This window comes from Alligator sinensis, unplaced genomic scaffold (genome assembly GCF_000455745.1).
Source record: "Alligator sinensis unplaced genomic scaffold, ASM45574v1 scaffold593_1, whole genome shotgun sequence".
NCBI lineage: Eukaryota > Metazoa > Chordata > Crocodylia > Alligatoridae > Alligator > Alligator sinensis.
The window spans coordinates 217,459-233,889 of NW_005842415.1; the positions used below are offsets into that span (position 1 = coordinate 217,459).

At 40.5% G+C, this 16,431-nt stretch overlaps 1 protein-coding gene across 1 annotated transcript in view; it reads right to left on the bottom strand.

Annotated features, from left to right (window-relative positions):
• LOC102384216 (protein diaphanous homolog 2) overlaps positions 1 to 14,833 on the bottom strand; it is a gene marked incomplete at its 3' end in the record, with an annotated part of 232,060 nt that extends 217,227 nt beyond the window's left edge. Inside the window, exons 1-2 of the mRNA XM_006030052.2 lie at positions 14,828 to 14,833; positions 14,620 to 14,759 (exon numbers count right to left, since the gene is read on the bottom strand). Of these exons, the coding sequence (XP_006030114.2) occupies positions 14,620 to 14,759; positions 14,828 to 14,833 (146 nt within the window). The remainder of the gene's footprint in view (positions 1 to 14,619; positions 14,760 to 14,827) is intronic.
• Positions 14,834 to 16,431: the final 1,598 nt, after the last annotated feature.

Genomic DNA, 16,431 nt, shown 5'->3' on the forward strand with positions numbered 1-16,431 from the left:
AGGGTTGGCAAGGGATCCCCTTTCCAGGTGTTAGAAGATGTTCTCAGTGGTATTACAGTTCAGAAGTGCCTCACACTGCTCTTTCTATCTAGCTTGGATAGATTAATAGTCTTTGTGAAACATAGAATTCCTGAGATCACAGGAAAGTAGGACCACAGGAAGTTGACTGAAGATGGCTTTTGTTACCTGGAAGAAGTTAGGCATGCCACGTTTCTCAGCATAGAAGTGGATCTCTGTGACTAACTTGGTACCACTGATTTTTAATTTCCGGAATTGTTTGAGCTTTGACTTTGGAGACTGGTATGTCTCCTTCTGCTGAGATGAGGTGTCCTCTTTCCAAGCAGAATGAGTCCTTCTCTTCTAGTCGAGGAAGACTTGTATCTCAGTGTTGCTTTTATCAACCCAGTCTTGGTGTCAAAGGGTGGTATTCAGCATGGGCTATATGAATGGCGATTTTAAACCCCTTCCAGAGTTTCTCCATATTGTATCCACAAAAGAAGGCGGCAGCAAGCTTTCCATGGAGACACCACTAGAGATCCTTACAGACCTTCAGGTCTTGAAGAGATTTGATGTTGAAAGGCCTTCACATTGCTTTTGGCTGGCTATTTGTTTGTTTCTTTGTTTTGTTTTTTTTTGTTGGGTTGGGGGGGTTGCTTTTTTTGTTTTGTTTTGTTTTTTGCTGTTTCAGAACAGGCTGGATGTTCATAATAGATCTCTCCAGCAGTCATTGGTTCTTCACATGGCTTGCATGATATAGACATCCATTCAATCATGGGCTCTACCAATAACATAGTCAAGGAGGTGCCAATTTAGAGTGAGGATGTCTCCAGGTGGTCTTGTATTTGTCTCTCTGTCTGAAGATGGTGCTCAAGATGACAAGACCATGCTCCGCACATTTGTCCAGGAAAAGCATGCCACTAAAGTTGGCTTTCCCTACTCCTTCCTTCCTTCCTAATGGTGCCACACTGGAGAGTTCCAGGTCCCCTCCAACACTGACACTGAAAATCACCAAGGAGAATGATCTTGTCCTCCATGCAAGTATTAGTTAGAACGTAGTCAAGGCTGGAGTATAATTGTTGACATCATATACTAAATCAACATCATGACAGGGATGTACTGGTTTTTGCTGATCTTAAGATGAAGGGTTTAAAGACATTTGTGAATGCCCACAGGAAGCTCCATAAGTTGCAGATTCGTGGCTGAAGACTGCCAGATTCACTAGTCCTCTCTGTCACTACTGGTCCATCTCTGCAGGACTTTTGGAGGTTTGTACAGGAAAGCCTGTTGTTTTCCATGGTAGAAGCCTGCGCATGACTGTTTAACATGAGGAAGCTGGTGCATGGAAACAGCAACCATGCAAACTTGACAAGATAGAGAAGTCTGAGCCCAGTGGCAAGAGAGAACCCTAGACAACAGGAGACCTCCATCTTACTACAGCCTTCTTCCATCTATACATCTGTTGAAATCTTGACATCTTCTGCCTGATGTGCCATTGAGGACATGCGTTTGGACCGTGGATTGTCTGGAACCTCCCCTCAGGACTGTTCACCATGGGTAACCCTGCCAGAAGTGTAAGTCTCCAGGAAACACAACTCTGAGAATCACTGGGGGACACAACCCTCCCCACCACTACAATGTTTCAATCCACAGAGAAGTCCAAAATACACCATCATCTACTTAAGCAAAAGACTTTGAGTTGATATTTATATCAGATGACCCTGTGTTTGATCAAGTTAAAAAAATATCCTAATCCACTTTCAATATGTTTTTCACCATGTTGGCCTGATTCCTGTCACTGTAGTCAGTGGAAAAATCCCATTACAATTTAAGTAGATCTTGACAAATGGTGAACCCTTTTGTAAATCCCAACCTAAGTGTTCAAGTGCCCAAACTTAACTAAGCATTCTAAATCACCTCAGTCAGAATTCTAATACAGGAAGAGAGGAAAAGCCTACCTGCAGACAGACATTAAATTCATATATAAAAATAAAAACATATGTAGTTTGTAAATAAATATGCATGCAACAGCAATTTTTCTTTTAAGTTCAGATTAGAACCTACGTAAAAGGGTTTAATAGACGTTGTGCAGAGGTTTTGAGGACAACGCAGTACAGAAAACATTAACAGTAGCCACTTCTACACAAGATGCTGACTGCACAATCATTTAGTACATGTATAAACAAGTACTAAATGACTGCACAGTAACCAGTTATTACACAGTAGCAGCAAATGGCTTTTTCACAGCCCGAGACTACTTCAAAGTAACATATCACACTTTCTGCCAAGTGACTCGACTACACAGTAGTCGCAGGCTACTGTGCAGTCAGTGTCTCGTGTAGATACAGCCAGTGTTACTGTCACCAAACTAGGGAAGCTCACTAATACTCATATTCTTTTCTCCTGCAGAAACTCCTAAATCTCAGGTCAGCACCAGTCATCATTATAAACACATTTATTAACACATTTAAGAATACCATATGACATTTACACATAATTTGTTCCCATACTTGTCTGCAGTATATGCTTTGCATTATTTTTTTAAATGTACTCGTCTACCAGAGTAGATTCATAATAGACTCAGGGTCATTGAAGGTCTACTATTGAACTCTTTCATTCTAGCCTGGGGATAGTAAATTCTGTATCTAACAGCCTACTTAATTCTTAAGTCAAAAATGCCTGCAGCAAAATAAAATTTACACTTCATGACATTCTTCAGACTGTTTCATGGTATTCAGGTGATATTTTTTATAATTTGGGGTGAAGAGTAGGTTAATTATGCTTATTTATTAATGCAGTGTAAATTGTTCTTTTTAACCAAGAGTATGCCAAGCAAAACCATGCCATTTTTAGTTTTGCACCCAACATACACGTAAGTCCATTATGATTGTTGAGAAACTGCACTAGGCTAAACCAGGCAGACTTACAATAGTCCTTCAAATTTATTCTAGTCATATGCCTACTGTTTGTATACAGTCATAGAAACTCACCACCAGGCGTATTTGCTATAAGTTTCATTCAAGAGGAAAGAACTACTGAAACACTTGGCAGCTCAGTCCTTGAATGTGATTCTACAATTGAAATACACTACCTGTTTTGAAGATTAGAACTCTAAGTTGCAATTCTATACAAAATACAGTTATTTACCTATTGTATATCAGTAATCAATATTGTTTTTCCTAAGAGGTTTGCTTTGAAAAGCAACTACCTTTGCCTGCGTAATTTCAAAATTAAGATCTTACCCGAATTTAACTGAAAGTCATTTACTGTTTATTGATCCTTTCCTAAAATTTCATTTTCAACAACAAAAGTGTAAAAGTGGTTTCTGATAAGTTACTGAACTCCTAGATTCCAATCCTACTAATTGATAAAATAACTACTACTCTGCCTTCACATACATCTTAAAAAACTCTAATGTGCAGTACTAAAACACAGTCCTTCAGACAATGACCATTACTTTCAAGTCACAAGTACTGCAGGTACATTAAAGCTATAATTTGTTATTTCTACAGTAAAATACATATAAATGTAATACTCAACTTTCACCAAGAACCAAGCTATTTATTAAAGAAAATGTTCACTGAGTAGATTTTAAAATGAAAGAATACAGCATCGGGAAAGGCTTCCCTTCTGTATTTCAAGTGTGTATAAACCAGGAGCTTGGGGAATAAGCAGGAGGAATTTGTCCTGCTTAACACAAATAATTACGATGTCATAGGGATAACAGACACCGGGTGGGACTCCACCCATGACTGGACCATGGGTATAGACAGCTATACCCTGTATAGGAGAAATTGAGTAGATAAAAGAGGCGGGGGTGTAGCTCTCTATGTTAAGGAAAGTTACACATCCCTGCAAGCTGATGTTAGTGACCAGGGTATACAACTAGAGACCATCTGGGTTAAAATCCGTGGGGAACACAGCACAGGGGACACAATGGTGGGAGTCTACTACAGACCTCCAACCCAAAATCAAGAGCTTGACCAGGAGTTCGCCTGGGAACTGGCCAAGGCCGCATTGCTCCAGGACCATGGTTATCATGGGTGACTTCAACTACCCAGACATCTCATGGGAGGATTACTCAGCAAAATCCGAGCCGTCACAAAGCTTCCTATTGTGTGTAGATGACCTCTACCTGACTCAAGAAGTCTACAGGCCAATGAGAAGTAAAGCGCTGCTTGACCTGGTACTAGCTACTGGGGATGACCTAATCGGCGACCTAGTGATCGATGGGAAGCTGGGTGACAGCAACCATGACTGATCACCTTCACCATCCACCGTAAAGCTGGCAAGTCAGTCAGCAACACTGAAGTCCTTGACTTCAAGAAAGCTGACTTTGACAAGCTCAGGAGGCTTGTAAGTGAGGCCCTAAGGGACCACGACCCCAGGGAGAGGGGAGTTCAGGAAGAGTGGTTGCTCCTCAAGGGAGCGATCTTGAATGCACAAGCTAATTCTATTCCATCTCAGAGGTTAGGCAGCAAGAGGGCACAGCAGCCCCCCTGCTCTCCAAGGATCTAGCAGACCCCGTGAGGCTAAAAAGAAAGGCCTACAAAGGATGGGATTCACCTCCAAGGAGGAATATACTGAGCTGGTTCGGACCTGCAGGGGGCAAACCAGGAAAGCCAAGGCTACAACTGAACTCCAACTAGCCTCGAGCATCAAGCTCAATAAAAAGTCCTTTTTCAGATATGTAGGGAGCCAGAGGAAAAGCAAGGGCAACATTGGACCCCTGCTAAACCAGATGGGACAACTGACAACTAACGGCCAGGAAAAAGTCAACCTATTAAATGGGTACTTTGTCAGTCTTTCATCAGTCCAATGGGACGCCCATGCCCACTATGGGACAGGGAGGTCCGGGCAAGGGAGATTCCCTGCCCTCCATCAATGCTGACCTCGTGAAGGAACACCTTGAGAGGCTGGATACCTTCAAGTCACCTGGCCCTGACAATCTACACCCCAGGGTACTCAAGGAGCTGACGAGCATCATAGCCCAGCCTCTGGCACAGATCTTTGAGAACTCCTGGCACTCTGGTGTAGTGCCCAAAGACTGGAAGAAGGCCAATGTGGTGCCTATCTTCAGGAAAGGGAGGAAAGTGGATCTGGCAAACTATAGGCCAATCAGCCTGACCTCTATCCCAGGGAAGGTCTTTGAAAAGTTTATTAAAGAGGCCATCCTCAATGGACTGGCTGACGCGAACATCTTGAGGCATAGCCAGCATGGGTTTGTTGTGGGTAGGTCTTACTTGACCAATCTCATTTCCTTCTACGAGCAGGTGGCCTACCACCTGGACAAGGGAGAATGGAACTCCCTTGGCTCCATGGTCGAACCCAGAGGGTGGTAATTGATGGAACTCAATCATCATGGTGCTCTGTGACCAGTGGGGTCCCCCAAGGCTCTGTCCTTGGACCCATATTATTCAACATCTTCATTAATGATGTGGACACTGGAGTCAGAAGCGGACTGGCCAAGTTCGCCGATGATACCAAACTCTGGGGTAAAACGTCCACACCTGAAGAGTGATCTAGGCTGACCTGGACAGGCTCAGCAAATGGGCGGACGAGAACCTGATGGTGTTTAACACTGAAAAATGCAAGGTTCTCCACCTTGGAAGGAAAAACCTGCAGCATCCTTATAGGCTCAGCAGTGCTACACTGGCTAGCACTACGGAAGAAAGAGACTTGGGGGTCATCATTGAGCCTTGATGGAAGTCAATCGTCATGGTGCCCTGTGACCAGCGGGGTCCCTCAAGGCTCTGTCCTTGGACCCATATTGTTCAACATCTTCATTAATGATGTAGACGTCATTCTCTCATTGTACTTGGCCTTGGTGAGGCCGCAGTTGGAGTACTGCATCCAGTTTTGGTCCCCACAATTCAAAAAGGATGTGGAGATGCTTGAGTCCAGAGAAGAGCCACGCGCATGGTCAGAGGTCAGGAAAACAGACCTCACGACGACAGGCTGAGATCTATGAGGCTCTTTAGCCTGGAAAAGCGCAGGCTCAGGGGTGATCTGATGGCCACCTATAAGTTTACCAGGGGTGACCACCAGTATCTGGGGGAACGTTTGTTCACCAGAGCGCCCCAAGGGATGACAAGATCGAACGGTTATAAGCTATTGCAAGACCGTTTCAGACTGGACATAAGGAAGAATACTTTACTGTCTGAGCCCCCAGGGTCTGGAATAGCCTGCCATTGGAGGTGGTTCAAGCACCTACATTGAACACCTTCCAGAAAAAATTGGATGCTTATCTTGTTGGGATCCTATGACCCCAACTGACTTGCTGCCTTCGGGTGGGGGGCTGGACTCGATGATCTTCCAAGGTTCCTTCCAACCCTAATGCCTATGAAATCTATGAAAGGAGATTTCGTTCTTAATATCTATAGATATTTCAAAGACTCAAATGTCATGAGAGTGTCATTCTTAAATACTGACAACTGTAGCTGATTACAACATCAGTTCTTGACATTAATATACAAGTATAAGGGCAGAAAAGAAGGCAGAGACTTAATATTTATGTGTCTGAGGTCAAAGCGAATTATCTAACAACAAGCTACTGATTTTTATTTTTAGTACATAGTATCAAGGGGAAAAAAAACAGGAGACTCAAGTCCATGAACTGCCCAAATAATTACATATATACAATAAAGATCCTCTGGAATATCGTATACTTCAAAATTTAGAGGGGATCTTATAAAGCACAAAAGAAAAAACAGAAGCCATGCCAGACATATGAGGCATGATTGTGGGGTCATGCATTAGATTTCATCGTGCCTTATTGCTGGCACAGGGAAAGCCTGATCCTGGGCTCCCCCTGTACTGAAAGAAGCAAGCTCCTCAGTTGAGGGGCTCTCAGTCATGAATCCCCATGACTGTGGGATCACAGCTACCATGACCCCCCAACCCTGGGTGTTTCCTACATACCCCAGGAGCAGCTGCACCCCCCGGCTGCCAGGGCCCTGAGCTCTGACCTGTATGCATAATTCCTAGCCAAATTGTCTAAAGCTACCTGGGTATGACTAAAATATTAAGCTCCTGAACTTAACCACTGTAGTGGGTTTTGAAATGAATCCTAATAGTTTCAATCTATGCTTGTTTATTTGATACTTTGGACATGTTTCTGTCATTACTGCACAACCATACTATTGTTATCAACATAAGACTTAAGAAGTAGAACCTCTGTGAGGTCCCCTCTACATGTTACAGGTATATCACGATTAACTGGGTAATTGTGAAATTGCTTTGAGACCAGCTCTATGTGCAAAGTAGCTATCACACCATAAAAGCTCAAACTAGCTATGAAGTTAGACCTTGAAAATAGCATACTAGCTTTGCAAGGCTCCCAGCCCCAGAAGGACATGGTGCACCTGTATATGTCATGTTGTAAATTTAAGCCCAATAGCAACCAGCTATGAAGTTAATATACATTTTCAAGGTCTAGCTTCTTAGCTTGTTGGAGCTTTTATGGCGATAGCTATTTTGCACATACTGTATAGCTGGTCTCAAGACAACTGCACAATTACTCCGTTAATAGTTAGATACCTATAACATGTAGAGGAACCTCACAGAGGTTATCAACGTAAAAAGCAGAACAATAGTATGACAGTGCAATAATGATAGAAAAACATCCAAAGAATAAACTAAGCAAAGACAGACTGGAACTATTAGGATTCACCTCAAAACCCACTACAGTGGATCAGCCCAGGAGCTTAATATTTTAGTTATGCCAGGTAGCTTTAGAAAATCTGACTAGGAATTATGCATATCGGTCAGGATACATTTGTCCAAAATGCTACCTGTTAGCTAGAAGTAATGTACAATGACTAGGTGGATCAAAAGCAGGCCTCTCTCATACCTGCTACATGTCAGGCAGCTCATCTTTCTCTTCTTACAGTCTATACATCCTAGCTGTTCAGTGGCAGGCCAACTTCAAGTCAGTCCTCTTTAACATTTCCATTATTATTTAATATTAAAAAAATACATGACAAGCATTACCTATAGCTTCCTCACTACGCTTACTGGGCTTCTACTTCACTGTTGATACTGATACTGTTGACAGTATTTTTAATGAGGTAAAAATAGGAATTAACTACAACTTTTCATAACAATTATTGTAGATTTTCAATAAAAACATTTCAGCTAAATTCAAAGTACAGCAATTCCATTTTATTGTCAACTAGCATGTACAAATTTAAATGCTACAATGGAACTTCTTATCTGTGTTAAGCATATTCTCCTGGTCAAGGGGGAAAAAAAAGAGGATCCAGTTTAGTGGAAAGACTATTGTAAAACATAAAAAAAGTTATATGCTACCAACCAATAATTTGTATTTATTTTTTTTTTTTTTTAGGTAAAGTAATTCTTCTTCTTTTCATGTCCTGAGATTCTTGGTGACTGGTATTTAACAGAGTTTGCAGATTTGTTAGAATCTGATACGGCCATGATGTGACCACTTCTGCTATGGCTGTTAAGTTAAATAATGAAGTTCACAAATGTAAAGCATGATTAAATACATGATTTATCACAGTTTAAGCACTATCCAACCTATTAAATGACTTGCTCAAAGTTATATATATCTGAGCTTTTAAACTCAGGCTCATGCTCCCAAAACCAAATTTAAAAGTATAGATATGGTCAGATAAATGACTTTACAAATAAAATTAATGTACAGCAACTGATTCAAGAGTATTAAGAAGCATTTTCCTTTTTTATACAATGTCATTTTCCAGCTCAGTAAAACATTCAACATTCTCTCTTATGAAGATTGTATCCACAACAGGAAAAAGGAAAAATAAACCTACAACTTCCCTGTTACGTATCACCATTTCATTAGGACACTAGCCAAGATGCACAGGAACTTCTAGGTTAAACCGTAGCTGTCTGTTAAAACAGAATTACACTTTTTTAAAGCACTGTTCCATCAAGCAGAAAAAATACTATCCAATATTCAAAGAAGCTTCAAGTTTAATGTATAACGGATCTTCATTTTGTATTTGTTTCATTTGTAATGTTTTTCTGCATTGTATTCAAGAAATATTATAAAACATTTATAAAATGACCCAGTTCAAAATCCAGTTCTTAGAATTAGACTGTTCGTTTAATCCAAACAAACTACTGTTATTATTTAATGGATACATTAATCGGCTAACTTAAATTAGTTGCTACAGCTCAGATACACCACACTTAAGGCACACATGTTAAATATATGGTCTGTAGGCTGCTTTCAGCCTGTGGAGCTATTCCATCCAGCCTGCTGGGTTACAAGGAAGCTCCCGAAAACTTGGGGTGGAGCTAGGGGAAGTGGCCTGTCACAGAAATCAGGACCCATGGGTCATGTTGGACATGATCATGGGTGGCAGGGGGATGAACTAGGACCATGTCCACACAGCCCTTGCTTACCCTGTGGTCCCTGGACCTCAGCCACCACCACTGGACCCTCAGCTGCTGCAACTGCACCCCAGACATTGGACCTGGAAGGACACCAAAAGTTCTGATCCGGCCTGAGGCAAGTTTGAGACACCTGGTTAAGGAATGAAAATGCCCTGTAACAAGGGCTGCAAGGGAACTTTCCAAGTCGTATCTTATCCCTAGAGGTTTCCAACCTAACTGAAGTAAAGTGAGGATGCACAGGTTCAAGCTAACCTTTGGTGGTCTTTTCACTTCATTTCCTAAACAGGAAGAAGTACAAAGCTGCCATGCCGCCATTCATTCCTTTCCAAGGCTTACAGCTTCACCTTGATCACATGCATGCATAAGATGCCCAGTCATCTATTTGGCGACCAGCCTCCAGGTCAGACTCACTCTGGGTTTCTTTCATATAAATATTAGTAGTCCTTCGCAGCATCTCTACCATGTTTCCCTACTATCATATTTTCTTCATTTGTTACTAATCCCAAACCTTGGTTTCATTTCACTTTATGTCTTATCTTGAAAAAATATTTTCAGTAAAAATATTTGCCCTGAAGACCTCATCTTTTCTGCCTTCAGCTTTTTGATGTGCATTTCATTTAATGCACTCACTTTCACTGTAGAGCAATATTGTTAGTGCATTGATTTGATAAACTGTCACTTCAAAATTGAATTACGGACTGATGAAGACATTATATTTAGTATTTATGCAATGTGTGTGGCTGAGACGCATCTCATTTTAACTTCATCGTTGATGGAACAAGTTTCCTACGTACACATAAGACTATACCTGGTCTATACTTACACCAACGCTTTGTTTCCACACTATCTAGAGTCATTTTCCTAAATGTAACCACCTTGTTGTTAGGCCTTTAGGTCCAAATTGACTACAGTAGTTATTCAGATTAATAGAATATCCATAATCAATTCAATTGTACGCCAGTCGTATAGTGTTATCTACTTTAACTAAGGAGCTAAGCAATACTTTAGCTAGTGTCACAGCCAATAATTCATCAAGACCCTTAAACCCCAGTTTAATAACTGGATGAAAAAGCAATGGTGATTCCATGCCACTTTAGTGCTAACCAATTCTGTGGGCCAATTCTGGCCCCTGAAGTGACCCAATCCAACCTGCAGCTTGGAACAGTGGAAGCAGCTCAGCCTTATGCATCTGCTTTTCTGCCCTGCACCATGCCACTGATCCCCCTGCAGCCCTCTGTGCTTTCTCCTTCCTTATGGCAGGTGCTGCTTACTCTCTCCCCTTTTCTCCCTCCCTACTTCCCTGTGGCAGGCACTGTTTTCCAGGAAAAGCTCTCTTCTTCCCACAGCTCCCTCTGACATTAAAAGCAGATTCCTTTTCACATTCCCCCTGGTGAATTAGACTCCTGTTCACATTCTTTTTTACATTCTTCCCTGAAGGGAAGTGGTGGATGCTAGTGCAGCTAGGTTATAGGCATCCAGGCCACTACTCTAAGAGGTTGAGCTCATTGGTCCAGCATGTGTAGAACGCATTCTGCTGGAAAGCTGACAGTCTTTGCACTTGCAAGAAGCTCACTCCTTACTTAATTTGCTCTTGAATGACAGAAACAAATACATAAGGAAAGCACAACGTGCACACAGTAAATTCCCTTAAATGCTTTGTTATTAAGAAGGATGCCATATCTATTTCCTTAGCATAAAATGAATTAGATGCAATAAATCTAACCTGTACAATCAAATACAATGTGCTTGTTTCAGTAAAATATAATTATTATACAATAAAAAGAAATTATGAATGAGTCGCCAACAATTAGCATGCACAAGGTAGGTGTAGGTTTGGGGTTTTTTAAATCTCTCTAGCCAGTTAACAGGATTTACAGTATTTGCACTACAAAATACATAAACATGGAAATGACATGGAAGTTAATAAAACTGTTATCACCAGTAATTGAGGAGTCCATCAAACCACCACCACTGCAGGTTAACTTCTGGACTTGCTTTCCTCTGTGTGTATACAGTAGAGAAAGTAAATTTTCTCTTCTCTTTTTTTAGTCATCTACATTCCAAATTATGTGAAAAATTATTTGCATAGAATCAACAAGTGCACCTCCTACAACTCTATAGGAAACAGTTAATAAACAATCCTACCTAAAGTATACAATTATTTCAAAGAAACTGCTATCTGCTGACAAATCAACCAAAAATGTAAAAGCGGGAAAGCATTCATCTCTCAAATTCTAGATTATGTATTACTATCACATCTTTCTACCTTAACTTTGTTTTTAAAAACTATGTACTACCATGATTTTCTGCTTCTTCCAGTTTGTTATGGGCTAGGATGCCAACAAAAGGTGTTTTTGCTTCATATTCCATTCCATTTGCTTTTATGTTGTTTCTGTATCTCAATGTAAGATATTCTAAGCTTTGTTCAGGAAGGACAACATACAAATTTAATAAATATATAACTGTTGTCTTGCAAAAAACCTGCAGGAAGGACATTTTTTATTTCTGACTTTAAAAAAAGAAAAGAACAAGCAGCATCAAAAGTCCTTGTTTATACTGTTTATACCAATATAGTTAAAACACTGCAGCCTGATAATGGGGATATTTGGTCAGTATTATCCATCTTTTATTGCAAAGAACTCAAGAGGGATCACAATATGTCAGAATGTTTTAGGAGCTATGGATTCTCATTTCAAACCTCTGTTTCTCTTGTGAATCATTCATTGGTACTTGCACACTTAGTATTCCAGGGCAGACTGCTGGACCTTTAGACAAACGTCTTGACACTCTAAGTGCTGTGGCACCCTGGTTGAGAAATTGCTGCCCTAGCATCTGCATTGGGCAACTAAATATTTTCTGTCCCCACAGCAAAGCAATATATTTTTTATTCTACGGAAAGTGCCATAATGGCAATGTAAGTACATTCCACTTCAATCATATAACTCAGGAGCTATCTTTCACAAGTCACAGTCACTTAGTGAGGCAATAAGAAACAGGATTTATACTCTTTTAAACAAGTTTTTAACAAAATTTTTCAGCAGGCAGTTGTTCTGTTCCTTTATCCCCCCTGTGCTTGGATCAAAGAGTTGCATCCCAGCAACAGAGCCATTTAAGTAATTAAAAACTCTATCTAGGCACCATAAAATTCAACACAGAAAAATAAGATTATGAAGCTATAATATTGCAGTAGAGCATGACACACTAACATGCCTCTGAGTTTCCTAGTGTGGAGTCTCTCTGGCCAATTTTCATGTATTATATGAAATGATGTCCAAGACCTACTATAAGACAAAAGGTGTTTTAATTATTTTTTATTGCTTTGGTAGCAAAAATTAAGTTAAATCCTACCTCCCAAATTAGTATAACATTTTAAGGCAAGATTAAGATACATAGGAGCTAAGCAAAAAACCTGAAGGTACTATGAAGGCATATAATGAAGTTGGACTTAGAAGGCAAGGTCCACAGGAAATCAAGGACTAATGTCATTATAAACACTAATTTCTTCTGAGTAAGAGAGATCATGATACACTGCCCAGGAAAAGGAGACTAACTTTACCCTTTTTTTTTTTTTTTTTAATTATCTTCAGGGATCTTTAAAAAACAGTGGTCTGCTGTATACTGTCCTCAAAATGCGACTATGCTTTTTGATAAGCGATCCCTCCTAACTTGTACACCTGCTCCTGACTTTAGAGTCTTTTACTGGAAGCTAGTCCCAATCAAAGAATTAAATTCTGGTAAGGTCACTACCTAAGTTTACATCTGCCCATCACTGCTGAATTGAATTTTATCAACACATTGAAAAAAAATCTATGCGTGTCCACAGATTTCAACTTTTCTTGTTCACCAGATGTTAACTAGATTTCATTGCAAAATCTCAGAGTTTTCAAATGTATTCTACATTTGTTCCTGACCATTGGAAAGTTATGTTGTTTTCAAAACTACATAGAATATTACCTGAACACCACAGGGAGAGTTTGAACTAGAAAGATGCAAAATGTAAAATCCAAAGCAATATGCAAAAGTCAAAACAGGAGGACAACTGATAGGTCTGACAGAAAAGTTTTACTATCTTAGTAAAAATAAAGCCTAAGTACTTAAACTTTCTAAGTCTATGATGCTTTCAGGTGTTATTTCCATCCTCGAGAGAAGTAGAAAAAACAGGAAATCAAAGTTTCTTTAGATGAGATTCATTTTCAGGTTTTTATCCAGGTACTGATTAGGTCATCAATATGAAGACGCAAATAGGAAAGGCATGTATTTATAGATATAGAGCATGTCTAATTCAGAGTTCTCCTCCCTCACTTCCCCAGCATTTAGATGCTGAAATGACCATAAAAAGTGAGTTTGATATTAGAGAGACAGTTCAAGTTACCATAAGATATCTACCATTGATCAATTTCAACAGATTTAACACAATGTCACAGTCGACTCTTCACCATCAGTGAAGAATCCACCCTAACTTCTCTAGGAAAAACAACAACAGAAACAGGAAAAAAAAATCATTCTGATCCTATTTTAAGTAGGGAAGCCTTCATTCCTGTAACTCCTACTCCTTAATTCCCAATTCCTGTAACTCCTACTATTCTTGCCAAAAATATTAAGACTCTATTCCTGTTCCCTATAGTCTCCAGCTTCTTTTGGATCCCTCAAATTCTTCTCCTTTCCTGCTGTTCTTATAGCAGCCAATACAGAAGAACTGACGTGTCTTTTTGGTCAACTCATAGCTGGGTAATCTTGCTAAAAACAACTTTGGTATAGAAAGTTAGATTTTTGTATGTTTTCTAATAGCAAGATACATATTTAAAAATATGGATTCCATTTCTGACTCATGCAAAGGGCAAAGAGTTCTCCAGCCAATGAACTAAACTCTTTGAATACTATTGGAATACACATGCGCACACACACCATTATATTGAGTCTAGATGAGAAGTGGCCAATTTGCAGTACAAGTGCCACAAGTGGAACAAGTAGCCTGTGTATGGCATGTGGCAGATCAAGGACGGGTAGAAAGCAAAGCACTAGATCAGGCAAGAGAAGGGGACCATCGTGACATTCCAGGAAGGTGTAGGGCTAGTGTGGCACTCCTGCCAAAAACACTGGCCCCATGGGTGCCAACTGTCCATAAATTTGTGAATTCTCTGTATAAAAGGGCTAAAGAAAGCTTATCTGTGAAGTCTGTAAAAAAACCTGAGCTGATAATTATATGCATTAATAATGTAAAAAGTGGTCACTTACCTGACTGGATTGCTGGTCAGAGACACTCTCAAAGACTCCAAGCAGTTGAGAAGTTTTTCTTCTGTGATACCAGATCGTAATTCATGAACATATTCCTGGGAAGACAGTGTGCATTCATGCTTGCTATTTTTCAGTCCTCCCTGTAAAAATGTGCAAACAAGGAGGTTTGAAATTAGAAGTATGTATTTAAACAGATACCCCCACATACTGACATCTATTCTTCTTATGTAAAAAGAAAACTTTTCTCTGACAACTGCACCCAAACTCCTGCCTTACAGCTGTAAATAAGACTTTACAGAAATGTCATTTCTTGTTTAACTAGCAAGGATAACCAATTTAATGTTCCTGCTTGATAAAGTTATGCAAGTCCTGGATTTCAGAGGCTGTCTCAGCACCCCAGCTGTTGGAGAAAACTGAAGAAAAACTCCTGGATTGGAGCAAACCTGTCTGGCTTCTGACTCAGAAGCCAGGCATGTGTGGGCAGGTTCATACCAATCTGGGACTTTTGTTTCAATTTTCTCCAGGGAGCCCAGGCAATGGTCCAGACTCCACTGGGCAGCAAGCAGAGTCACCGGTGCAGTAGACTCAGAGCAGGGCGAGATGGGGAAAGAAGGTGTAAGGAAGGGCAGGTGCATGTTTGTGTGTGCTGCTCCGTCCTCCTGGGAGCCAAAGAGCTGGGGGGGGCAGAGGGTGTGCACCCATGTCCCCTGTCCTGCATTTCCAGAGTGTGTGCACCCATGTCCCCTGTCCTGCATTTCCCTTCAAATTATATGGTCACCCTAACTAGAATCCAAGATGTTTTTTCCACATGTTGACTGCTGTGGGAAAAACTAAGTCTCATTTGCATTTGAGTACCAGTGTTCCAGGTCTCCCCTGGCCCCAATTTGGTCACTGACTCTTTTAGGTGCAACTTTTAAGCTAATCACCACCTTAGTAAAAGAAACTTAGCTGAAATAAAGACATATCAAAATTTTATTTATATCAAATAATGTAACACATACAGTTATGGGAACAATAAAACTAAATAGACCTTTGCAATAGCTACAATTAGATACCAAACACCACGTGAGTAAACAACATTTGGGAGAATATCCATGCATGCCACACAGTGAACCCCCCAAAAGTGGCTTTTTCTTGGAGTTTGCAGTGCCTACTGGGGATGCCACTTCTGTGAGTCAGCAACCATGGACTCAGCAACAGTGCGGTGAGAGCGGACCTGGGGCTGGGATTCAAGATTGGATGACAGTGAGGTGTTGGACAGCATCACACACAAATCAGGTAAGGAATGGGGCAGCAGTGCAGAAGGACTGGGTAAGTCAGGGACCAGGTGGGGAACAGAGCAAAAGCACAGGTCAGAGAATGCAGTAGCATGGTATGCATGGTCATGGAGTCACCCGAAGACAAAATTACACCTTTGGGGTTTCACTTTGTGGCATGCCTGGATATTCTCCCAAACTAAACTTACTCTTGAAGTATTTGGTCTCTAATTGTACCTATTGCAAAGCTGTGTTCAGCTGTATTGCTCCCATCATCGTATCTATTATATCAAACAATGTTCATGCAATTTTGGTATGTCTTTATAATAATTCAGCCAAGATTGTGTTAATAAGGCAGTGATTAATTTGAACAGTTAATCTTATTCACACCTAGAAGAGTCAATGGCTGAGCTCCTATTAGGCACAAAGAAGCCTGGTCTGCCCAGACAATAATATACTTACATTTTTAAAAATGCCTGATTCATAGATTCATAGATGTTAGGGTCGGAAGGGACCTCAACAGATCATCGAGTCCGACCCCCTGCATAGGCAGGAA